The 27,270-nt window shown below is 48.8% G+C and overlaps 1 protein-coding gene across 1 annotated transcript in view; it reads left to right on the plus strand.

Moving 5' to 3' along the window:
* The window catches only part of PTPRU (protein tyrosine phosphatase, receptor type U), a 563,689-nt gene extending 544,953 nt beyond the window's left edge, over positions 1-18,736 (plus strand). The window contains exons 30-31 of the mRNA XM_015423947.1: positions 13,365-13,500; positions 18,413-18,736. Of these exons, the coding sequence (XP_015279433.1) occupies positions 13,365-13,500; positions 18,413-18,475 (199 nt within the window). The 3' untranslated portion in view covers positions 18,476-18,736. The remainder of the gene's footprint in view (positions 1-13,364; positions 13,501-18,412) is intronic.
* The last annotated feature ends 8,534 nt before the right edge of the window (positions 18,737-27,270 follow it).

Here is a 27,270-nt window from a genome sequence, read left to right on the forward strand (position 1 = left end):
AAAGAGGAAGACTTGATATGAGATGGATGGACTCAATCAAGGAAGCCACAGTCCTCATTTTGCAAGACCTGAGCAAGGCTGTTAAGGATAGAACCTTTTGAGGCCATTAATTCTTAGGGTCACCATAAGTTGGAAGCAACTTGCCCGTACTTAACACGTGTAATGAGCTGTTCGGTAAAGAAGCCTTATTCAAATAAATATAAAGAGAATTCTACAAAAGGCCTTAGTTACAATTTTCTGAATGTTGTTTGGACAATCAGAGCCTTGTCTGTAAATGGGTGTTGGAATGCACAGACAGGAGGGTGTGACCGTGCTTCGTCTCTCGCCCTGGGCTGCCGCCCGTCGTCATATTTTCAATCAAGCTACCCCAGCACAAAGCCCCGCCGGGCTGCTGGGGGTGCTGGGGAAGGAAGCGGGAAACCTCTCTTTGGAAGGGAGCTTGCCTCAGAAATGGAACAAGCAGAGGGTTGCACCACCCTCTTAGTCCATCCTGGATCTGGCTGCTTTACTACTGCCACCTCGTCTGACTTCTCTCTAGTTTTTAGCAGTAAGGCCGCAGCTGCAGCCAGCCCAGCGCCTCCTCCTCGGCTCACTCAGCCCTCCTTTTTATTTCCCCCTTCGTTCCCGGCACTCCCACCACCCCGGCCACACCCCCTTGTAAAAGAGTTGACGCCGAGGCTTCCAGCTCCGCCCCTCCGTCCTCCGGCTCCCCGGACGGACGGCGGACGGCACGCACCCTGGCGAAAGTTTCCCGGACTCTTGTTGTTGAGGGCGGGCCGCCGCTGGTACGCTTGCCCGTTCCCTCTTCGCAGCGCCTCTCGGTGGACTTTGCCTTCGGCGACTGTCCTCCAGCTCCGTCAGTCGCCGCCGCCTTCCCCACAGAGGTAGTAAGTAGCGGGGGAAGAGGGGGAGGGATACTTGCGGCGTGCGGACTCTTCCCTCCCGGCAGCCCCGGGAGGGTCCCAGGGAGGGCCCGGTTGCTACCGGGACAGAGGGAGAGCGAATGTGATCACCTATGGAGGAAAATGCAGGAGAGGGAGGGAAACTGAACTCATATCTCGATTAGGAAATCGAGTCTTGTCTAGCACTGAGAGAAAAAGAGGAGGAAGAAAGCAGAGCCAGGCTTGTCTCTTTGTCCATCTTCTGTTGGCAGTCATGCTGTGGTTTGAGTCCCAGCTTTCTTCATCTAGCATCATCTAGTTTAGCATCATTTGCAGCATGAACAACCATTGTTTGAAAAAACAAGAAATGTTGTGGGTTGCTGCCTTAGAGTTCCAAAACAAGAATAAAATCTGCCCTAATCTCAGACAATATTATTTATTTATTTATTTATTTATTTATTCATTCATTCATTCATTTTTATTTATTTACATTATTAATAGTCTATCTTTCTCACTTGGACTAACAGGATTAGGGTTGTAGAACCAACCAGAAGGTTAAAAACAGAACTGAAGCAAAACATAAGTATTAACTTGACACATTAAATGATGAAAAATTCCATAGTAGGGTCCTAGTTTCAGCAAGCTAGACACAGCCGTAAAGACCACAGTCCCTAATAATTTTTTAGCACACTACGTATCTATTGCCTGCATAGAAAAGCCCACTTGAATAATTCAGATCTTCGACGTGGTCTCTGTGCTTCACACCCATGGGATCTAGTGTGCACGCGCTGAAACGATCGGTGCTCTTTTCAATGGATTTTCGCGCCCAGTCCCTCCAGGCATGCGCAGGAACCCCACCGCGCATGCCCAGAGGGATGGGCGTGGACATCCCGCCAGTTCCTTTCCTACCACCGCGTTGGAAATACCTCTTTCTCCGACGGTCTGATCGGTTCGCTGATAGCTTCTTCTAAAACCTCTGATACTTCATCCTTTTGCTTGTTTTGTTCTTCGTTCTTCAAAAAATTGTAAAAAAAGACTTCATTTTTATTATTTATTTATTTATTTATTTATTTCCATTTTTATCCCGCCCTCCCCGCACGCAGGCTCAGGGCGGCTTACAAGGCACAACGTGCTATAAAACCGATAAATTAAAACACAGATGCTAAAAACATTGACAACTCACAGGATACATGAAGGACTAAAATTGCGCACTCTCCATTGCATATCAGGAGGAGGTCAGAGGTCAAAAGTCAGAAGGGGGACGCCATGAGTCATGATGTTCCAATTACTCATCAGCCTGCTCCACAGTTATGCAGTGGTGGTAGTGGCGGCGGCGGCCCCTACTCACAATCCTGGTGGAAGAGCTCCGTCTTGCAGGCTCTGCAGAACTGTAAAAGGTCCCGCAGAGCCCTGATCTCTTCCGGGAGCTCATTCCACCAGATAGGGGCCGCCACCGAAAAGGACCGGGCCCTCGTGGTAGCTAGCCTGGCCTCTTTAGGGCCCGGGGTCACTAAACGGTGCTGTGACCCCGACTGAAGGGCTCTTTGGGGCCTATATGGGGAAAGGCGGTCCCTCAGGTATGTCAGACCCTGGCCATGTAGGGCTTTAAAAGTAAGCACCAGCACTTTGAAGCGAATCCAGTACGCTATAGGCAGCCAGTGCAGCACCTTCAGCACGGGTTGGAAGTGTTCCCATTTAGGGTCACCCACCAACAACCTGGCCGCCGCATTCTGCACCAGCTGCAGCCTCTGAATTTGTGACAAAGGCAGCCCCATGTAGAGAGTGTTACAGTAGTCTAGCCTCGAGGTGACCGTCGCATGGATCACTGTGGCCAGATCGTCACGGCTAAGGAACGGGACCAACTGCCGCACTAGCCGAAGATGATAAAAGGCTGCTCTAGCGGTGGCCGCTGCCTGGGCCTCCATCGTTAAGGTGGGGTCCAGGAGCACCTAGTCCTAACCTCCGAAGCTGGCACTAGAGGAGGCCCATCGAAGGCCAGGAGTGGGAGCCCCAATCCCATACCACCCCGACCCAGGCACAGGACCTCCGTCTTCGCCGGGTTCAACTTCAGCTGGCTCAGCCTGAGCCACCCAGCCACGGCCTGTAGAGCCCGTTGAAGATCTTCTGGGTCGGAGTCCGACTGGCCACCCAACATCAGATAGAGCTGGGGGTCATCTGCATATTGATGACACCCAAGTCCATACCTCCGGACAATCTGGGTGAGGGGGCACATATATATATTAAATAGCATCGGGGAGAGTACTGCCCCTTGAGGCACTCCACATTCAAGCAGGTGCCTCCGGGACTGCTGCTTCCCTAGCACAACCCTCTATCCCCAACCTTGGAGAAAAGAGGCAAGCCATTGAAGGGCGAGCCCCTGGATCCCCACATCGGCAAGGCGGTGGACCAGCAGCTGGTGGTCAACCGTATCAAATGCGGCCGACAGATCTAGCAACAACAGCGCCGCCACACCGCCTTGGTCCAGAGGTCTACGGAGGTCGTCAGTCAGGGCAACCAACACAGTCTCCGTCCCATACCCCGGGCGAAAGCCAGACTGGAATGGATCAAGGACGGAAGCGTCATCTAGAAAGCTCTTTAACTGAGTTGCCACCGCCCTCTCAATCCACTTGCCCAAATAGGGCAAATTGGACACCAGCCGATAGCTGGCCAATTCAGCCGGGTCCAGAGTTGGCGTTTTCAGAAGGGGGCGGACCAACGCTTCCTTGAGTTCCTCGGGGAACCACCCCGCCAGGAGGGACTTGTTGACAATCTCCCTCAAGGCACTTCGAAACCCCTCATGGGCCGCTTTAATGAGCCAAGAGGGGCACGGATCAAGGCTGCAAGTGGTTGGGCGCACAGATACAAGCAATCTATCAACTTCCTCCAGGCTGAGCCGGTCAAAGCCCTCTAAGCCCGGCACAGCCGTGCAAGGGGCCTCAAGCTCACTAACTGTATCAACTGTGGCGGGGAGGGCCTGGCAGAGGGCGGGGAGGTCGTGGCAGAGCGTCAAGACTTTATCCGCAAAATAGCTCACAAAAGCCTCACAGCCAATATCCAATTCCCTACTATTTTGTCTGCCCTGTGACAGAGCCATCAATGACCGAATCGTTCTAAATAATTGGGCTGGGCGTGAGCTAGCGGACGCAACCCTAGCTGCGTAGAAATCTCTCTTCGCAGCCTTGACTGCCATCTCATAGGATCTCATAAACGTCCTATAAGATGCTCTTGTAGCCTCGTCGCGAGCTCGGCGCCACCGTCTCTCTAGCTGTCTGAGCTCTTGTTTCATAAGCCGTAACCCCTGGGTATACCAGGGGGCAAGCTTAGAGCGAGGGCGCAGAAGGCGCCGGAGAGCGATCACGTCGATGGCCTTGGAAAGTCGGCTATGCCAGTCATCCACAAGCTCAGTCAATGAACCGCCAGGGGGCATCGGATCCAGCAGAGCCATCTGAAGCTGCCCAGGGTCCATCAGGCTCTGTGGGTGAGCTATAATCCGCTCGCCGCCCAAACGGGGTCATTTGCACGAGCCTTCAGGGCAAAGTGGTCTGACCATGGTACCGCTTTCGCTGTAATTCGGTCCACCGTAATCCCCGTTGTGAAGATTAAATCGAGCATGTGTCCAGCCTGATGCGTGGGGGTCGATACCCATTGGGAGAGTCCTAGCGATGCCATGGACGTCACTAGATCCGTAGCCCGGCTAGAGGCCACGTCATCGGCATGGACGTTGAAATCACCCAAGACTAAAAGCCTAGGGTGCTCCAGCGCCCAGCCTGATATGGCCTCCAGCAGGGACAGCAGACTACTGGCCGGTGCGTTAGGTGGCCGGTACACCAGCCAGATTGCCAAACTCTCCTCGGCCTCCAGCACCAGACCAACAGACTCTACGCCCGCAATCTCTGCCGTGGGGAGCGCCCTGAAGAAGTAAGCCTCTCGTACAAATATCGCCACTCCCCCCCGCCCCCTAGTCTGTGATTGGTGTAGGACTGAATACCCAGGTGGGACAAGCTGGGAGAGAGCTACAGTCTCCCCGTCCCGCACCCAGGTCTCGGTCACGCAAGCCAGGTCAGCCTGTTGTTCCATAATAAAGTCCCGAAGGACCGCTGTTTTATTATTCACAGACCTGGCATTGCACAACACCAATGTCAGAGGCCTTGCCCCACTGCCGTCATCCTTTGGGATGAGTCGCAGGCTGGAAGGGTGCCGAGCTCTTTTGTTTCTCAGCACCCTTCCCATACTCCACCGCCTGGACCTACCGCTATACTTTCCCCTCCCAAAGAGCACCGGAATCTGTTGTATTGGCATTGCTACCTTTTGGCCGGTCCACGCTGCAGCTCCAGACCGCCAGTAACAGCCAATCAACCGTCTCCCAAATGCTGCACCCCCTCACTGGCATACAACCATACATCCACCCTCTGCTATACAAACACTTATCAATACAATGGTATATTTGGCTGCAATAACACAAGAAAAACCTAAAACACTCCTACCCCCAACATTCCACTCTACTTACAACCAATCAGTCTCCACTCTCCTCAACATCAATAGCAGGCTACTTACTCACTCATTCATCCATGCATCCAGACAAAAATCCACACAACAATGGTGTTCAACACTCAGAGTCCACCCTGATGGTTAAAGACCACCACCAACAGGAGGCAAGAGAGGGACACTGTGCACCCTGCTGGGTGAAGATCTTCTTCTTTTGAGCTTGGACGTGTTCTTCCACAGCTCCCCACTAGGGGCACTAGCTGATCTTTAAAGGGCCAGCCCCTAGGAGCACTCCACAGTTCTGCGCTCTCCTGTGTTGTTGTAAACTGGCCTCCTTCGTTGTAGGCGTCCTCCTCCCCTAGCAGTCTGAGGGAGATTTTCCCGGGCAGTCCAAGGGGGGCAAGAAACCCCCCCAGGCTCCCCACCACCATCGGCTGCAAACACGTCTCCGAAGCTCTCTCTTCCCGTGCCCGGTCACCACTGGAGCTACAGCAGTTGCACTCGTGGAGATGCTCCGTCGGGACGGCCGCCACACGACCAGCCAGGCCAAACAAAGTCCCGACCGCCCTGCAGGCCGTTCCCACACCCGCCACTCGAAAGCGCCCTGAAGCAGTCCAAAAAGGCCTCCACACCATTCCCCTGCCTCCACGGCCAGCGCTGCCAAGCCCGCGCCGCCCCGGCACCTGAGGCCCGAGACCCAAGGTAAAAGTCCGGGAGGGCTCTCGCGCTGTTCTGAGGCTCTGCAGCTCTGCCTGAGGGGAATTTACCTCAGGCCTTCGGGCCACCCCCCCCCAACCGTCGATATCTCTGTACCACTTCTTATGGAGAAGTGGGGATTTTTTAACAGGTGCCAGCGTTGCTGAGTCAAGCTTGCTTCTCCCGACAGACATACCCTTTGTATTCTTTGTCTTGGGGAGTCACATAAACCTGAATCCTGTCGTGCTTGTGCTCGTTTCTCCAACCAAACAAGGAAAAACTGCGCTGCGCGCCTTAAGGTCGCTCTCCTTGAATTAGCACTTGCCCCCGCCTCAGCCATGGAAGAGAGGCCGTCCACGTCGACAGCTCCGACACCGAGACCTGCCTCTGATGTCGATCGTCCGACACCGAAGCACCTGACGTCGAAGGCACGATCCTCGGCCTCCACACCGGTAAAAAGGAAGGCTAAGGCAAGTGTGGAGAACAAGTCCGCTAAGAAGGACTCCTCCAAGTCCCTTAAGGTGGCGAAGAAGAGGAAAGAAGCGATGCCTGCACTGGGTAACGCCCCAGTAGTGCCTCCCACTCCAACGGTGGTATCGATATCGGCGACCCAAGCTCCTCCACTGGTACCGACCATCCAGGTCTTGGATTCCCCCATCCATCAGACGGAGCCTCCTTACTCCGACGTCGAAATGGTGGAGCTCCTAAGTCACCAGATGGGTGCAGAGCATTCCCCATCTCCATCTCTATCGTCGACCGTGTCGGAAGCTCCCGACGTCGAACTACCTCGACATCGATACGCGACTTCTGGCAAGCAGCGCCATCCTCTATCTCTCCACGCTCATACGGTCGATATTGACGCTAGAGATTACAGAGAGCTGTCTTGCAGACAAGCGGCCACTTGCTCTCCCAGACGTCCATGGTCCAGAAGTCGATCACCAAGAGTCTTTATACCCCCTCCACCTCCGATGTCGTGGGACCAACATCAGCTGTGTTACCTCTATGGGGCATATCCACCATCCCTACCGTGGTTAACGCCTGCTGATTATTCCGATTGGGACCGCTATTCTACCCAATCAGTTCATCGGTCAAGATCTCCACAAAGGTCAAAACCTTCAGCTTCCCTGTCACGTCCACCTATAGTCGGTCTGCCCCACCATGCTTCAGAGCCAAGTCGTCCACTCAACCCTCCTATCAATACAAACCCTGTCATCCCAGACCCAGTCGTCCCTGTTGTCCAGTCTAAGCCAGTCACTTGTCCACAGGACCAGATGGACCAAGAATCTTCTGACTTCCTCCAGGAGGACTCAGATACGGAAGTTTCTGAGGTTCACACTTCTCCCGACCATAAGTCTCCAAACCAAGATGTCTCTGAGAACTTACCTATATCTCCTTCAGATAACCTTACATCTTATATGGATCTGATGAAAAAAATGGCTCATTCCCTAGGTCTCTCTGTTGTCCAGCAACAGCATCAGACGTCAGCTCGATGTCTCCTCCACCCTGGCATTACCTATGTCTTTGGTTCTCCTCCAGGCAGCAAAATCACTGTAGTCGAAACCCTCTTCAGCTCCTGTGTCCACAAGAAAGTTGGACCACATGTATAGGGTACAGGACACGGAAGCAGAATTTCTCTTTTCTCATCCTCAACCTAACACTATGGTCATTACGTCATGCTCAAAATCCAGAAAGACACATTCCGCCCCTTCAGATAAGGAGGGAAAGAAATTAGATGCCTTCGGCAGACGGTTTTATTCCACTGGAGCATTGGCAGTCAAGGCCACCAACTACCTGGCCTGTATGAATCGATACCAGTATACTCTTTGGGAACGACTCTCAGAACTCCTCTGTCACCTCCCAGACGATAAACTGCAAGCAGCCAGACTCATACAAAAAGAGGGCATGGTGTTGGCAAAACAACAGCTCAACACTACCAAACACGTCCTTGAGGCATCGTCAAGACAAATGTCTTCTGCAATAGCTCTCAGGAGGCATTCCTTGGCTCAGAAGTACTAACCTTCCAATAGATACCAGGTCCTATGTAGAGGACCTACCCTTTGATGGCCTTTGATTGTTTCACGCCACAACTGATACTGCTCTCCAAGAGCTAGACAAAAGTATAAAGGCATCCCGGGCTCTAGGAGTTTCATCCTCTGGAAGACAACAGTATCACCACCGTACTTGGTCAAGATCTTGGCAGAGGCGTACTCCTACTCATCAGTCTCCTGACACACGTTGGAGGCCAAGATCATATTCGGGAGGCCAGAAACCCGCCTTCCAAAATCCGAAATTTGGTTCAGGCCAACAGGCTTCACGCAAATAGTCCAAAAACCCCAAACAAAGTTTTTGACTTCCCTGTCACCGAGTCAGCAATTATCCGTCTGTCACCCTTTCTACACACCTGGCGTCACATCACCTCGGATGAGTGGGTGCTTGCCATCTTGACCTGAGGTTACAAGATCGAATTCATCCAGAACCCCAATACATCAGTCGTCGTCTCCACACCCCCTTCCCCACCTCTCCTCGAGGAGGTGTCCGTCCTTCTACAGAAGGGAGCCATCGAACTCCTACCACCACACCTCCAGGGGACGGGATTTTATTCCCGATACTTCACAGTCCCGAAGAGGGACGGAGGTGTTTGACCCATATTAGATCTAAGGGAGTTGAACCGCTTCATGATATACCACCACTTCCGCATGGTGTCACTTCAACAGATTATGCCACTCTTGCGCAGACACGTCTGGATGGCCACCCTCGACCTCCAAGACGTGTATTTCCACATCACTATACACCCCTTCCATCCCCACTTGTGTCCAGTCCAGCACATACAATACATCGGTGCGATACTGGATTTACAGGCATGCATGGCTTACCTGCCCAGCGACAGGGCAGCAGATATCATCTCCCTCACCACACTCGTCCGCTCCCAACCTTCCGTCACCGCTTTCCAGATTCAGAGACTGCTCGGTCTAATGGCAGCAACTACGTCGGTTCTCGTCTTTGCCAGGCTCAAAATGTGCCCCTTACAACTTTGGTTTCTCCACAACTACAACATGTCAAAAACCGCACACACTGTCGTCCTATCCCCTCTCCCCAGTATACAGGACTCTTTACTTTGGTGGACTATCCCTTCAAATATTTTACAGGGAGCACCCTTTCACCCTCCGTCACCGGAGGTCACCATGACTACCGATGCATCCCTGATGGGATGGGGTGCACACTCCATGGGGCTGTCTATTGGGGACAAATGGGACGCACAGACGAGGAGAAAACACTTAAACTTCCTCGAACTCCTGGCTATAAAGCACGCCGTCACCTCTTTCCTCCCTCTCCTCAAGGGAAAATGTGTCATTGTCCTCACGGACAACACCACAGCACTGTCATATGTCAACAGACAGGGAGGCACGGTTTCCCAACGACTCTGCAACCTTGCCATCCAACTGTGGGAGTTTTGCATCACCAACAGCATATTCCTTGTGGCCACTCACATTCTGGGCCACATGAACGTGCAGGCAGACCATCTAAGTCGAGCCAGACTCAGCCTGCATGAGTGGGGGATGAACCCAAAATACCTCCTCCCACTCTTCCACAAGTGGGGAACTCCCCAAGTCGATGTGTTTGCAGACAGGAACAACAAAAAGTGTCACCTATTCTGCAGTCGTGGAGGCAAAGACCCTCACTCGCTGGGAGACGGCCATCAGGACGCCTTTATCTGTTCCTCCCCTTGACTCTACTTCTGAGAGTGATCTGCAAAATACTCAAGGACAATGCGGACTGTATCCTAATAACACTATGGTAACCAAGACAACTTTGGTTTTCAACGGTCCTCGAGTTATCACAGGGGATGTACCATCAGTTTCCCCCAACTCCGGACCTTCTCAGACTCCCCCATCCTACATCACAACATTCCACAGTTGAAACTGACAGCATGGCACATAACACCACAGGCTTCTCCTCCTGTGTAGTTAACATCCTCCTGAATTCCAGAAAGCCAACCACACGGAAGTCCTATGACTATAAATGGAGAAGATTCTCTTCATTTTTGGGCATTGACGCCACTCGGGCCACCTTGGTTGGCCTCGATGCAGTCTTTCGTTTTCTCTTCTCCTTGGCTGACTCGGGACTTTCCCATTTGTCGTTAAAAGTTTATTTGGCCGCGTTATCGGCCTACCATGTTCCAGTTGAAGGATGTACTTTGTTTTCACATCCAGTTTCGAAATGGTTTTTGAAAGGTTTACTACACCTGTACCCTCCTGTCAAATCTCCAGTCGCTCCCTGGGACCTTCCTCTAGTCCTCTGACAACTCATGAGGAAACCCTTTGAACCACTCGCAACGTGCGAACTCAAACTTCTAGCATGGAAAACGGCTTTTTTAGTTGCCATCACCTCTGCTAGGTGAGTGGGAGAGATACTGGCTTTCCGGCACAACACACCCTTCCTGTCGTTTCTGCCAGACGGAGTCCGCCTCGTCCCGTATTATCTCCTTCCTGCCGAAGGTGGTTTCGGAGTTTCACCTGCAGGCGGAGGTCTTCCTACCTGACTTCTTTCCAAACCCTACGTCAGTGGAAGATAGACTACTACACACTCTGGATGTCAAGCAGGCTCTCTTGTTCTATCTGCAGAGAACACGTCCGACTAGACGAGACCCACAGTTATTTGTCTTGTACGCTTCGGCACGCCTAGGCAGTCGCATCACGGCACAACGCCTGTCAAAGTGGATTGTAGGTTTGATCCAACTCTGTTACCTACTAGCCAAGCAGCCATTACCTGGCCCTATCAAGGCTCATTCCACCAGGGTTGTTGCGACCTCCACTGCCTTCCTCCAAGGAGTGCCACTGCCAGACATTTGTAAAGCCGCTACGTGGGCCACGCCTAACACCTTCATCAGGCACTACACCCTAGACGTCTGTACGAACACCGGTACCAACATGGGATGTCACATTCTGTTTTCGGCTACGCAGTAGAAGACCTGCCAGCACCCACCTCCAGGTAGGCTACTGCTCGCTAATCTCCCATGGGTGTGAAGCACAGAGACCATGTCGAAGATAAACAGGTTGCTTACCAGTAACTGGTGATCTTCGAGTGGTCATCTGTGCATTCACACCACCCGCCCTCCTTCTCTGCTGCTGTCAGCTTCTACACTTTTTGCGTGGGGGTTGACTTGCAGCAGTACTTTGAAGGAACTGGCGGGATGTCCGCGCCCACCGCTTTGGGCATGCGCGGTGGGGTTCCTGCGCATGCCTGGAGGGGCTGGGCGTGAAAATCCGTTGAAAAGAGCTTGCTACAGCACCGATTGATCCAGCGCGTGCGCACTAGATCCCATAAGTGTGAATGCACAGATGACCACTCGAAGATCACCAGTGACTGGTAAGCAACCTGTTTTTTTTGGATAGTTGGGGGAAAGTCAAGAGAGTGGGAGCCTTCCTGTCCTCCTCAAGCAGGCAGTCCTGCAAAGGGGGGAGGGGGCACAACGGAGAAGTCACCTTTATGGGCAGTGGAGGATTTTGCCCATTTTCAGGTTGGCACCTGCAGAAGACCCTGCTCTGATATTTCAACAGGCTATATCTGTTTCAAAGCTCAGTGTTTCCAAAAGAGATCCTACAGACATTCCAGTGTGTTTTCTCTATGTTCTTAGCCACAAACCTGGGAGATTTCCATTTTTTTAAAACAATGTATGGCATTAGAATCTGTTGGCAGGTGTATGCAATAGCTAGTGTTTTTTAAAGGAAACACCTCTGGTGGGGGGGGGTAAAGCATTGAAGTGCAGGTGGGAGAGAGAGAAGAGAGATCAGCTAGTTACCCTTCCATTGTGCATTGATCCAACTCTAGTTAAGATCGTCCTCAGTTCCTAGGCAAATGACTGCCATCCCTGATGCTGGGGGGGGGGACGGCAACTATGCTCTCTGATGCCCTCCCTGAGCAGCTTCTTTGTTTTATTTTAATTAATATTTGCATTGGTTTTTAATTACCATTGGCCAATTCAGGAGCCAGGGTTTTTTTGGCTTGAAAGAAAAGAAATGGCAGCAAATAAATAAATAAAGAGTCATGTTTCCAAACTGACAGGGGGCACCCAGCGAGCTTTTAATCAAAAATGAATTACAGTCTTGCCCGTCTTCATTAGCCTAAGGATAATTTGGCAGAGTCATTCACAAAATGCAGAGCTCTCCAGTGGGTACAGAGGCAAGGAGCTGGAAAAAGGAAAATAGGGGTTGCTACTGGCTTGCAAACACCAATCTCGTGTGCGTCTCGCTAATACAGTTATAGCAAAGTGTAAAAGATTTATTAACCATGATGGGAATCCATGCCCTGAAGAACTTGCTGCGTGGTATGTCTGTACTTGGGGGAGGTAAAGAAAGATTTTCCATTTTAACTGCTTCTACACATGTCTGTTTATTTCGGTATAAGCCACAGGTCAGCGTTATCAAACACCAGAAAAATAGAAATGCAGCCTGCGGTCGTTACAAATTTTGACCCACTGTTCAAGACACACAATGAAGTTCCATTGATTTTGGAGGCCCTGATTATATGCTTTTCATAGACGTTGGCCTCATTTAGACATCACAAATAAATGATTGTCTGTTCGTGATGAGGGCAAGCCAGTAAATCCTCTGGATCGCATGCTTCTCTTTCCTGTCCCTTGTGCACCATGCTGAGACTGATAACATCCTGCTTTGTTATAAACTATATTATTTGTGGTATCTTAAATCTGGGAGGGAAGGCATCATGGTATAACCCAGTCTCGTCAGATCTTGGAACTAAGCTGGGCTGATACTTGGAAGGGACACCATGAATGAAGACTCTGTGGAGTAAGACAATGGCAAACCACCTCTGCTTCTCACTTGCCTTGAAAGTCCTTTGCTGGGCTCACCATTAGTTGGTTGCAACTTGATGACATTTATTCCAGATCTGGCACTTCAACATGGTTTGGGATGTTTCTTACTTCACAACCCAGAATTCTAAACCAGGAGCTGTGCCCTTCCAGTGGCCTGACCGCCCATTTAAATGGGAAGTTAACACTCGATCTCCCTAGCACATTCTTAGATAGACACTCTTCCAAGGAGTTCAGCGCCACATACAAGGTTCTCTCCTCCCACTTTTATCTTCATGACAACCCTCTAAGGTAGTTCATATTGACAGTGAATGCCCCTGGGTATTGCCTTGCAAGCTTCATGGCAGAAGGGGGCATTTCTCCTTGTCCAGAACTCTAACAATACCCGAGGCTCACTCTCCATTATGCTATTCCTATTGGACTGCTTTTCATACTGAATGTCTCCATACTATTCTTTTGTTTTTCCCTGCCAGGAATGGGGGTGGACGGAGTGGCACTTTCTGCGCCTGCACCATGATTCTGGAGATGATCAAGTGCCACAAGATGGTGGACGTTTTCTTTGCTGCAAAAACCCTCCGAAACTACAAGCCAAATATGGTTGAGACTTTTGTAAGTGGCTAGCAAACCTATTCCTTCTTCCCATGCTGTTAAACTCTTGGCGAGTAGTTACAAATAATTGTGGGAGCTGGCATAAAATTAAGGCACCCGAGGGAATTTTTCCACGCATCCCATTGCATAGGTGCAGAATATCTGGCACACGAAGCATGACCTTTCCCAAGAAAGTCCCCACAAAGACTTTTTACCAGATGTAAGATGGGATTTGTGTGTCTCCCAGAAGCATGCAGGAACAATACTTAATGTGACTACAGCATGCCAGGAGGTGCCTTCAGCAGGATTGCCAGTCTCCAGGTAGGACTTGGAGTTCTCCCAGAATTATAACTGATCCCTTGGAGGAAATTACTTCTCTGTGGCATTACATCCCTGCTGCGATCCCCTCCCCAAACTCCACCACTGCCCCCCCCCCCAGCCTCCAGGAATTTCCCAAACCAGAGCTGGCAGCCCTAGGTTTCAGCCATCCCACACTATTTTTCTTTCCTAAACTGGCCTCGGGAACCTCCATATCTTCCAATGGGAAGCTTAGGTGTAACAATGGGTACATGTCAGTTTCTCAGGACAGCAAATGACGACTCCTACTCCCTGGGCCTGTTTCAGGATGTGAAAATGGTACCAGGCCGGGGGAAAGAGGGGGAAGGAGTCTAAAGCCTTTTCTCCTCTGATGCTGTGGATGCAGTCAGAACTGGGCTCATGTGCTTCCCGGAGGCACAGAACCGCCACTGCACGCCCGATACAAAGTGCTTGTGGCAGCCACAAGCACTTGGTATTGTATGAGTTGGCACTTATTTCTAACAGCCATACAACTTTGCTGGTAGAGTATTCTAATTGCCTGAAACATCTGTATGAAAAAGGCAGAATAAAAAGGTTTAGGGATATAAATAAAATGCTCATATAAAAACGTCAGGACCGGAGTGGGGGAAAATATGACATTAGCAATGCCTGGATTATCAATCCTCTAATTTGACAAAATGAAATTATTTTCTGGGAGGTTTTGATTGCATTAGGAATTAAATCACAATTGGAAGAAGTTGGGGGGGGGAGAGAATTAAGAGAAAGCAATAAAAAAGGGAATGCAGTCCCTGGCATTGAGTCGGATGACTTCTCATTTAAGTTGCAAGGTAAGAATAAATGCAAAATGAGCACTCTGTAATCTCACCCCCCACAGCCAGCTGAAGCAAAATGTTGTTTCTGATGCTTATACAATGTACCGACTTGGATCTATCGACATGAAAGCAGAAACATAAGTGGACAGTGTCATTCCATTTGCGCAAGATCTTGTGCCATACCTAGCACTTTCTTCTCAAGTGCCCAGATGCTGGTTGCACAAGATCTTATGCAAGCGGAGGCACATGTGGACTGCAATAGGTTTAACGTAGCACAAGCGACTACCACCATCTTTTTCTTTTGTTCCCGGATGCACAAGAGCTATAGTAGAAAAAGACATTTTGCTCTGCATCCAAGCCTTGATGTTTTCTTCTGTGATCGTTTTTTTAGCTTTTTTTTTTTTTGTCAAACATGGCCACTGAGTCTGCTTTTTTGAAAGGGAAGAACAGCTCAGAGGCAGGGGGTCTCTTTGACTGTTTCTTCCCTGACAGGTTCCCATTGGGGGGGGGGCACAAATATGGGTGCCTGCAAATTTCCCATAGCCAAGAATAAAGGCAGCTTGGGGATGTCATATTACAGTGGGGTAAGGGCAAAAGAGGAAAGGGTTTAATGCACCCTCTCCCTCTGCATTGTCCCCCTTCATAAAGCAGAGCCACCAGCTGAATTTGTGCATGTGGTATTGCTGGTGGGGATTTCTTTTTTAAATCATCATGGAAGAAAATTTAATGTGTCATATGAACAGGAGAGTCCAGCTAACAGCTACACTGCAGAAGTCAATGAGACTGTAGCCCTTTACAGAAGCACTGGGGTGGGCAGGATGTAGTGTGCTAGCCCCACCCAAACCATGACCAAGCATGTTTCTTGCCGTCTATCAATGTGGGACATAGCGCATAGAAACCGTGTACACACACGGGCTGCATTTCTTATCCTGGGAAGGGAGTCTGGGAGGTTGGATCCAGGCTACATTTTCCACCAACAGAAGGAGTAGAGTGATTTCTACTAATTTCTTCTTCCTACTGCAGATTCTCAGTTTGCCTCTCGTGTTGTTCCTGAGGGTCCACTCCCTCGCCCCCCAGAGCAGCATTTGGGGGAGAACAGGGAGGGGAGGAGGCAGGATTGTTCTGTTCCACTGGGAAAAAAGTGCCTGATGTGAGCAGGAAATTTAGTCTGGATCCAACCCTATGAGTGTGCAGTTTGCACACGTGTAAATGCTGTATGTGCTTGTGGTAAATTTGCATGGCCAAGGGTAGCGTCTCTGATTCTGTTCCCTCACCCTGCATGCAGTGCCTTGTACCCACAATCAATAATCTGCCCCCCACAACTCCCTGTTTCAGAAACCATTCTGTCAAAACACAGTTTTTTCCATCTAATTCCTAGCCTATCTTGTGTTTCCCCAATGCTGGTGCTTAAACCTTTTCCCCATCTCCCCACCCTGCCTTTCGAATTCCCTGCGCAAATATCCCAACAGTGAAAGCATCCTTTTGCTCTCTGGCTTTTGTTATGCCAACTTCTCCAGGAAATTCCTGGAGACCCAATCCAAGTTATCTACCAAGGAAAATTGGGTGTTTGTGGCTGTGCGTAAGTTCTATACCAGTCTATACAGAGGTCGGATGGCGAATGAGACGCTCGGCTATATCCCAGGAAGTGAGACAACACGCTAGTCCTTAAATAAATGTTGTCTTTACTAAAGGTTTTTCATCAGGCATACAAAATCGGAATCACACAAATTCATACAAGCTCCTTAGTTACAATAGTACATTAGAACAATTACAGCATAGAAAATAACAAAAGCATCAAAATGGGGATGACACAATGGGGCACGGCTATACTCATCTGAGGTCCAGCTGAGGAAGAACTCTCCTCCTTGGAACGCTGGGCAGCCGAAATGCAGCAGCTTGTGAACTCCAAGGCACACAGGTAGGACCAGCCAAACCACGTGTGAGCTCTCTGGGTCGCGACTCCGGAGAACTTAAGTAGTAGAGTCACTTGTAGCACCTTAGTGCACTGCTATGGGAAGGGTGGGTTAACCAGAGAGACAAAGGAGAGTTTCTCCTTAAATAAACTCTTTTTGGGGCATGTGCTATCCAGCCATAAACTATCAAACCCGTCCTCTAAACTATCACTACTGGATGAAGAGGGGGTGACGAGGGGATGACGAAGGGGATGACGCTCTCCTAAGGGGTGGTGGCAATATGCAGATCCTACTCCTACATCAAAGGTGCCTTTTGGCAAGGTGTGAATCTTCCGTTCCCATGGACACCCTCTTGATTTGCAGATCTGGTTCCTGCTCCAAAGCCATAAACGCTATTGTCTTTAGATCTCCAAACCAGATTAAGGGAGTAGGGTCACTTGCTCTTTCCATTCCAAGAATGCCGGGGTTCGCTGGGGATTTTCCACAGCTCTCCAAGTGGGTGCAATGGCGCGGTGTCTTCTCCATCCCAAAGAGTCATGGGATACATTCCAGGGACGCACATGGTCCGTATGTGCAACGGCAGGCCCAGGCCAGCCTATTTCTAGGCAAGCATGAGATGCAGAACAAAGCAACACACAACATACAGCAATCCCTGAATACATATTGCATAGGTATTCATGCTAGAGACACACATAAGCAGCATCACCACTATACAGAAATACAAACATAAGCTCATATCGTTACACTTTTCATGAATGTTTGTTATTTATTTCTTCGTGCGGAGCGATTTTCGTTCTGAAATTTGCTTTGGACTCATATACAAACACGGCGAGCTGTTACCTCAGGGATAATTGAAGATCAAAGCACTACAGCCATTCTTAACCGTTAGTGGTTTTTTGGGTTGGTTTCATTCTCCCCCCCCCCTTTTCTGTCCAAGGCTGTCGCAGAGAAAGAGGGATTATGCTGTTGAAGTACAAATAATCCCTCCCTCTATGCATGCACCAAACTTCTCCTGGTCAAATTTGGGTTGTTTCTTTCGAATTTTCCCATCATATGCTCAGGGAAAAACAGAGACAAAAACAAAACTTGAGTGCTTTACTGAGCATTTGGCAGGAATAAAAAGCCTACCCAGCAGCTACAACATCAACTCTTACTATGCTGTTCATATATTTCTCCCCAGCTCAGTTTCATGGGATTTAGAGGCTTTCCATTGGTGTTTGGTGGGAAGGAAGAAAAGGCCTTGCACATCCTTGTTTTCTGGTTTCCTTAGCAACAGGCGAGACCACCAGGGAGCCAGGAATGCTGACTTCCTATCTCATTCTTTCAAGCTCCCTCAAAGCTGATCTCAAAACTGCCTTTTAATGAATCAAACCATTGCATTGCTCTAGTTCAGTATTGCCTGCTCTGACTGGCAGTGGCTCTCCAAGGTTTTGAGCGGAGGTCTCACCAACTTCACTGCCACCCAGGCACCAGCGAGCGCCATGTGCCTGAGAGCCACTGCCAGTCTAAGTAGACACTACTGACCTTGATGGACCAATGGTCTGATGCAGTGTAAAGTAGCTTCAAAATATGACTGGAAAATGAAACTTCCCAAACATTGACTCATATGATAGTTCAAAAAGCTGAGCAGCCTTTGAAGACATCTGGAGAACGAAGGGAGAAGAAAACTCAGCTGCTTCAGCTCCTAAATGGGAGCTGAGTGTCAGGATGGGAGGGGGGGAAAATGTCACCAGGGTTGAAGGCGAGGGGGGGGCAGGTTACCACCTCAGGCCACTGCCTTACCTTGCCCCATTGTAGAGCAGGACTGTCTTTTTCTTTCTGTGCAGAATATGCTTTTGACGCATTCTCTGTCTGTCTCTTTCTCTCCCCACCCCTCCTCTTCCCTTAAAGGAACAGTACCACTTCTGCTATGACTTAGCCCTGGAATACTTGGAATCCCTGGAGACCAGATAGCACCTTGCCAGGTGCCCGCAAGCAAGTGTTTGTTTTGGGTTCATGCCAGACATGCATTTTGCACCCAGACAATGAGTAAGAGCAAAAGGGAGGAAGGAAAAGAAATATACTAAAAACAAAACTCATGAAAGTGATGGGGTCACAACGTCTATCCCTTACCTTCATCTGTCCCCCTTTTCTCCCACTCTTGCCCCTCTCCCAGGGGGCAGACCAGAGGCCACCCAAACTCATTCCAGGTACACAGTGACGTGTACATGCCAGCCAGGGGTTTGGCACACAGGCCTTCTTTGTACGTGTTTGGACACCAGTGCGCATCAGCTGGATCTCTGTGCTCCTGCCTGGTCACAGCCTGGAACTGACCAATGCTGCAGAGAGCCAGAGAAGAAGTGGAAGTTTGACCTCTTTCAAAACAGCTGCATGAGAGTCGAGGTGGCCATGGGACCTTGTTTCTGGTATCCTAGAAGCTCCAGCCGGAGATGATCCAAGGCCTCGATCACCTTTGGGAAACATCTGGAGGTGCTCAAGGGATCTGTACAGTCTTTCGTACACTGTTATAACCATTGACTGTCTTGGCCCCAAACTGATGCCTGCCCCTGTTTGCTTGTGTCTTGGCAACAGTCCTGCCCGGAGGAAAGTTCAAGCAGGAAGTGACTCCCTGGGGTTATCTGACAGGGAGAGACCAAACAGGCCGCTCACTTCAGAGGCGAAGCTATCCAGACCAGATTTCCAAAACCACCATCGTTGTGCCTGGGGTTTCCAGCTCAGACAGCTGAAGCTTTTTTGTTGTTTGGGAAGGGCAGATGCTATGTTTTCAGAGGTCAGGTCTTTCTGAACTATTTTCAAGCCTTGAAGCACCCGCCCTCCCACACGTCTCACTGCTCTTCAGATTTGTTGAAGCAGAACATCTTTCTGCCACTTCTTTATAAGAGAGTCAGGCGTGAGTGACATCTGCTTTGGAAAGGCCACTGTAGATAAATACTCCTTTAAGAGCCGAGGAGAAGTCCTGGGAAGCCACTGCTTGGGGATGGAAATGGGAGCTAGAGCTGATCTGAGCACTTCTGAGTAACTTCTTTTTTTTCCAGTGGCCCCCCCCCCCCCCCAGTGAGTCAGACTTTGTTACGGGGGATTTGTTGGCATCAAGGGAAATGTGTTGGTTGGGTGGCACTTCTTCCGTGCCCCTTAACAACAGTCAAGAGCTGGTGATCGGGACCCCAAATCCTCAGGGCTGTTGCACATTCAGTTTCTTCCTCTGTCACTCTGCTCCGTCTGCTGAACAATCTGGTTTGTTCAATCACTTCCTCTTCCTTGCCATCAGTAAAAATTATCAGCAGAGGCAGCTTGCCATAGTGTTGGGGCACAGGAAGTATTTCATGTGGGGAAAGGGAGTTCTGCACTCACTTACCAACAAGGTAGGAGAAACTCTGTGGTAGGAAGTTGAAGCAACCCCTGGCAGGACCAGTCAGGGGGAGACAATTAAGCCTCCCGTTTGGGGCTTGCATTATGATCCCCACTATGCAGGCAAGCAAAGCACATTGAGGAGATAACTAAGTTATCGTAGCACATGTCTGGGAAGCCCCAACATCATGGTGAGCATCATACAGACCAAAGACAGCGGCTTTGCAACAGCCAAACCAGAAAAGACCCATGACTGTATCTCTAGCTTGATTTTCTTTACTTTTTTTAAAAAAGTAATTAGTACCTGCATGGGAAAGAGAGTTTTAAATCTTCCGCCAGTACCATTTTTCTGACCTCATACAAGCCTGCCAGAGCTGGCATTTGCCCCAGTGGGGCAAATGACAAATCTGGGCAGGAGAGGTAAAATGTAGGAGGGAAGGGAGGTAACGCCTGTGGTCCTGATCTAAGTTGCAAAGGAAAAGGGCACTGCAGGTCCCATCCAGGTTTTCCGGTATCTTCTGCAGGTTGGCCATTAGTTTCCCCCAAAGGACTGCAGCTGCCTCCAGAGTTGCTCCCATTAAGCCAGAAACCCCTTATCAGACAAGGCGTTGATTGAAGTAGCAGAGATAAGAACAAACTGTTATTGGGTGTTGTTCCCTGGTGACCTTTTACATCTAACCTCCTGTTGCTTTATTTTAAAAAATTCTTCCAGCCAGTGGGATCTCCAGAGAAATTTAGGCCATCTCTTTCCACAGTGCTCAAAGAAAGACAGACAGGTCCTAAAGGATTTTGTGCAAAGAATAAGAACCAAATTGTTCTATCTAGCAGAGAGGCAGTCCTGCACTTGTGCAAGGATTAGGAGACAAAAAGCATATTCTGTTATGCAGGGTGGGAATGGGAAAACTGATGGAACCAGTATGCTGAAATTAAGAGCTGTTCCACGTATTCTTTTTTTTTTTCTAAGATGGAGATTAATTCTGGTCAGTGATAAATTTCTGAATGGCGTTGGGTGACTTCCTGATGTAGGGAGGGGCCCAGAGCAAAGACATCATCATTCATTTTTTTACAACTGGACCCTTAGGAAGGCTATGTCTGTGCTGCTGACTCTGAGTATGAGAAAGAGCCTTGGGCACACCTCCTGGTCCTCAGGGCTACCGAGGGAAGGGCCGTGGCTCAGTGGTAGAACATCTGCTTGGCATGCAGAAGATCACAGGTTCAATCCTGGCATCTCCAGTATTAAAAAAATGATTGGCTAGTAGGTGATGTGAAAGACTTCTACCAGACCCTGGAAAGCTGCTGCCAGTCTGAGTAGACAATACTGACCTTGATGGACCAAGGGTCTGATTCAGTATAAGGCAGCTTCGTGTGAGAGGGCAAAGACTCTTAAATCGCGGGCACCAAATCTCAGGTGACAGAGGTGGGGCTTCAGCATCCAGCAGGGCTCCTTGTACCTCCTCATGACTATCAGAATAAATTATGCAAAGCTGGAGAAACACATTTGCATAAATTACACTGACTACTGAATTCATACCAACTGCTGAATTGTCCTTCTGGGGCATCATTCAAATTCAGAACACACACACACACACACAGCCTTGAGTATTAATCTTCATGTTAGAAATTAAGATGTGAAGTGGTTCACATGCTAGGAGAGTTTCCCAGTGAGTGACGGAGTTATTGCTTCTCTCCCCTCCCCACTTCTCACAATCTGGTATACTATAAAGAACTGGAAGCCTTTGGAGGAGGCTTGCTCAAATGCATCCATTTCATCACTAACACACCCAAGTAAGTGGAATGAATTGCCTTAGGATGGGTTGGGATCTGGCACCCTGCTGCCAAGGAGATCCCCCATGCAGAAACAACTTTGGCATACGGAGCTTGTTCTCTGGACCAGAAGCTATGGGCATAAATCAGATGCACATCCCAATACATCATCCACCCACCCACTGAGCATTTAGAGATGTACATTCTGGTGCAAGAAGCCCCACAGAACTGTTAATGACTAGGCTTGAATTTGATGCCCCTTCCTGAGGTCATTTCTGGTAAGGAGACAGGATTTCTTGAAGTTCTGCTCTTCGTCTCACCTGGTTGATGAAGGTGATGGTGATTCATTTCAACAGGGGAAATACTGGTACTCTTGCACTGGTCTGTTAGGAAGAATTAAAATGACAGAATGAGATTTTTGTGCAGAGGGGGTCTTTTAATATTCCTTGCCTTCCATCTTATGCCTTGTTGAACCTTAGCTAGAAAGGTGCACACACAGTCCAACCTGCCTCTTTCCCATCCACACCTGGCTGTGATGTTGACGCTTGGAAGCTTTAACTCTTGTGTTGGACACTTTGGTAAATGAATTGGCTGTTTTCATCCATCGCACCGGAGATGCAGATTTTGTATGAAAATGCTAATGCCTTCAATAAAGTCCAACTGTTCTTACAAAGAGCTTATCCTGCCAAGGAATTTATGCTCAGATTGACCTCTGGAGAGGCAAGACTGAGTTAGAAATCTCTCCAGACACACCACTGTGGGTACAGCGATGGTGGGACAGGGCTTCTTCAGCCTGGTGCTAATTTTCAACATGGGGGTGGGAAGACGTATCCAGAGATAAATATGTTCTTGACCTCCATTTGATTACAGTGGGGCTTAACTGTGTTTCCCAGGGCTGCCTTGGATGTTAACATTTTCGCACTTGGGTCCCCTAAACTTAAAGGGAAAACCATTTTTTTTTACATGTGCACAACTTTCAAAAATGGTCAGGCTGAGCATGCGTTTTGTAATTGAGAAACTGTACCTGAACACAAAATGTAACAGCAACATCCCTGGGCTGCAGACCCAAGGAGATGTGATGCTGGAGAAGTGGTCACTCCCAATTATATCTAGCAGGCTCTCAAACTTCTAAAAACCTCAGTCACAGGCACAAGGGTTCTTCTGCCCCCCTGTTCATCCCATGAAAGGGTTTCTTCCCCACACAGCATCAGCTAGAAACACTGGCCACCTATCAGTCTTCAGACACCAGCTAATTTGGTGAAGGTGAATAAGGAGGACAGCCGACATACCTGACCAACGTAGCCAGAAAAGCAGAATCCTTCCTCTGTAAGAAGCTCTTAATGGCTGTGCTGACTGGGGGTAGCAACAATATCCAGTGCAACCAGCACCATGTGCCTCTGATTATTGATACCTCCCAGTCCAGATCTGGATAATAAATAGCTCTTAACCCTTCACGCACACACCCAATGATAAATCAGAGTCCTTGTTTGTCCATAGTGCAAGTATAGGTAAAGTACTTTATGGCTGTAAAAATTAGGGGAGGATCATACACGTTTATCACAGAGATCAGAGCTCCAACCCCCCCCCCCCCAAGAATTCAGAAGGAGAACATTTCCACTAGTAGAAAGATTTCCACCTCCACAGTATGACCTTCTCTCCTTCCCCCTTCCTGCTGCAGGCCAGAATGCCCCCCCCCCCAAAATGAGATGCATTTCAGGGGGTATTTGGGGGTGCAGTGTGAATGGAACAGGTGAGAAAGTCATGCTCTGTGGGTGGAAGTTTCCTGCCACCGGAAACGTTCCAGTTGGATCTAAACTATGATTTACTTCCTGTTGTATCTAAACCATGTGACCTACTACTGTCCTACCTTAAGACTAGTACCCACAGTGCAAGGATGACTCAGATTATGAACCATCCCTTCTGGCTGGCGCGTCTGTGTGACCGTCAGTGCTTCTGGCAAGGGTAGGATCAGTAATACACAATTACCCAGTCTTATGGCACTGGTTATATTTATGATTGCCACTGCCCCAAAGAAAATGGATCTAGAGCTATCATGGGTCAGCTTAGAGGGAGGGGAGGGGTCAGCTGATTGATTGGCTGACAGTCTCATTTGATTACCTTATGGCTTCCCCCCCCCAAAAAAAAGCTAAGGGTTTTGAGGAGACGCTGGGATTAATAAAATCCATACCTGGCTTTCATTGGGGGAAATTAACATCAAATGTCTGCATTTCCTATGAACTAGATGTCTCATCTCATCTCTCAGACAAATTGCATTTCCTAAAGAAGACCCGCTCAGTACATCTCTCATGCCTCTCTTTTTTTGGCATATTGGTGGCTGCCGAATCATTCTGACCAGGAGGAAGAAAAGGGGAAAGTCTGCCGAGTTATTTTCTGCTGATTTATTCAAACGCTCACAGGTGAACTGTCGCTCAAAAGATATGCAAAAAAAAAAAAAACCACCAACAAACCACTCACAGATATACACTGCTGTTTCAGCACTGAGGGGGGAAATGTAAAAGCAATCTTTTTTTTTTTTTTTTAAGCTCCATCTTGTTGGATATTTCATAATTTTAACTCTGCCTCTGAACAAGGGCAAATATTTAAAAACAACCCAAGTGCTATAAAAGATAACTACTTTTCCAACTCCCTCAGAGATATTCATCTGCCATAAAAATCAGAGAAGTCCTGTTTATAGTCATATGTATATATAGGACTATGTGTATATATGCTGTTATTAATATGAATAATGTTTATCAGTATTACAAATTCAGTGGTGCTTCCCCCCTTCCTTTTTAATAAAAGTCAAATTGAAAACCAATGAAATAAAATGTTTTAAAATGGATACAATCATTGCCACATTCTTTTTTTTTAACTTAAATCGCAGAAACTTTTGCAGCAGTTACAAAACAAATGCCAGAAGGTGTTTTCTAGCCCTATAGAAGATAGAATATTCCTAGGTCTTAGCCTCAGTTATCTGTGATGTCAGGGTGACTAGGCTACCTATAGGGCCAGTTGGGCAGGGAATCAGGATGAATACATCAGAGAAAAGTAGGTCCTAATGTCGATTGTAGAATGGTGCTGGTGTTTGTTATTTATTTTCAAGTTACTTCCCTTTAAAGAAATCACTTTTTTTTAAAAAACAACCAGTGCTTGAAATCCATGGTGGACTGTGGTTCTGTTTCCACTAGCCCTGAAAACCCCCTGACTAGGATAGCCCATGTTAACCTGCTCTCGGCGGATCTCAGAAGGTAAGCAGGGTTGGCCCTGGTTAGTATTCAGATGGGAGACCACCAAGGAAAGCAAGAGTTACTACACAGAGGCAGGCAATAGCAAACCACCTCTGAATGTCTCTCGCCTTAAAAACCCTACTGGGTTGCCATAAGTCAGCTGGGACTTGACAGCACTTTCCCCCACCAAGCCCTGAAAACAGCAGGGACCAGATTTCTTGTAAAGTTGCCAGGTCCTCTGATACTACTTTGGGTGGAAGGGCAGGAGGAGTGGTAGGGTTCAGACCCTGTGACACACAAGTCCTTGCATCATCTTTGGGTCTGCTTCAAGGACTTTCAGTCAGACATGTGCTGCTAGTTCCCCGTGGGAGTTCCCAGGAGCACAGAAGATCAGGGAGGGGCTGTGGCTCAGTGGCAGAGCCTCTGCTGGGCATGCAGAAGGTCCACATTCAATCCACAGCGTCTCTGCCAGGCCCCGGTCACACGAGAGGTTTTGGGCCGGGAGGGGGACGGATCAGGGGCGGAGCAAATGGGTGCGATCCCACCGCAACATCTGGGAAGCGTTGCGCACTCGTCCCCGATCCGGCCCTTCCGCCCAAAACGCCACAGCAAAAATAAACAGGTGGTTCTTCCGGCAAGTCCGCATCAAGGCTGGCCGTGGGATCGCCGGCGCGTCCTTCCACCAGTGCATCCCCGGCTCCTAGCAGTTCGGCAGCCTCCCCCTCCCGACCGTGGCTTCTCCCCAGCATCTGATCATGCTGGGGAGCAATGGCGCCGTGGCTCAGGGGATCCGTGGGATCCCGCCGCAGTGTCTCTATTTTGGTGCGGCTCTGATTAGCCGCACTTTGCCCAGGTTTTTTTCTGCCGTGTGGCAGGGATGGATCAGGTAGGAAGTGTCTTTGATTTGCCCACATGCTTTGGCACATAGGCACTTGAATTTCTGAACAGGATCAGGAAGTTATGGGGAGGACCTCTGCCTAAGACCCTGGAGAGCCGCTGCCAGTCTGAGTAGGCAATGCTGACCTTGATGGGGCCAATGGTCTGATTCAGTATAAGGCAACTTCATGTGTACATATGTACAATACAAATGTGCGCCATGTCACAAAGGAAGATGCTACTTAAATCTTCCACCATCGCCATTCTTCCTTACCTGAAATGTCCTGGGGGTGGACTACGTGCACCACTGGGGGTTCCACACATGCTGAAGGGGTTTTAGAACTTACTTAGAATGCCCGTAGCAAGATGAGAAAACCTAGAGAGGATGGAGGCTGGGCAAATTACCTGTTGCTGAGATACCAGCCCAACAGAAGACAACTGATTCCATTAGCACTGCTTCTGGCTGGAAAAAACAAAACTGTATTGTGACTACGGATGTCGAAGCAAGAGCTTGGAGCTTGCCAGCTTTTGTCTGAGGGTGATTTATTCCTAGCAAAGCAGCCTTCGGGTTTAATGCTTTGCGATATTAAAGACTTCCAGTAAAAGTTGAACCTTCATTTAATGGAGGCGTGCACCAAAATAAAACTTTTAAAAGGCCCTAATTGAGTCGTCAAGCCCTGTTTTGAATCTTTAATTACGGTTTGTGAAGGATGTGGTAATTAAATGTTGCCAATAAATAATAAAAAGGGAATAATGCAAATTAAACTCAAGAGCTCTGTTTACGGTGGAATGTAATTATGCGGTGTCCCTTTTTTGTGTGTGAGTGTGAGGAAGCAGCATTATTGTTCTGCCCTATAGTCACAGCCATTGTGGAGGAAGATGCCCACAGGTGTTGGCATTGGCAGATTTAAAAAATGCTTCTTGTTGGCTCCCCTCCAAATTTGATGGACAATCGGAGCTTTGTCATCCCTTGTAAAGAGAACCAAAAGGCACAGCTGTCTGTCTTTCATCTCTCCCTGTGATGGGCACTCAAGATGTTAAATAATAACAATCATTAAAAGCACTGAAAGAGACGGATGTGTGAAAGTTTTTTTGGAGGGCGAGGGTCTCACCTCCCTTCTGCTGCTCCTCCTCAGCCCCCCTCCCACTCTTTCATGAATGCATGAAAATGATGAATGCCAGCTAACCTGGGGGGAAATTTGGAGGGAACCAGCTACTAGATGGTTTGATTCATATTTCATGAAGATGACCCCCAACACAAATCACTGTTACATTTTAAGTTTCCCATGTGTAATACAGCTATGGATTCTGGTTCTCACTTGCTAATATTATTTCTTGCAAATCATGGCACTCGGTTTTTACAGTAGTGCAATGAATTCAGCAATTGTCCTAGGAGAACTGTGAAATATTTTGAGTTTTTACCTGGAAAGAACCTTGGTCACTCTTGCTATTCCAATATCAAAACACTGGGTCTTTCTCTTTTAAAAACAACAGCAACAATGGAACATAAAAGATGAGAAGGGCCCTGACCTG

The sequence above is a fragment of the Gekko japonicus genome, unplaced genomic scaffold (assembly GCF_001447785.1).
Source record: "Gekko japonicus isolate JY-2015 unplaced genomic scaffold, Gekko_japonicus_V1.1 scaffold344, whole genome shotgun sequence".
NCBI classification, from domain to species: Eukaryota; Metazoa; Chordata; class Lepidosauria; order Squamata; family Gekkonidae; genus Gekko; species Gekko japonicus.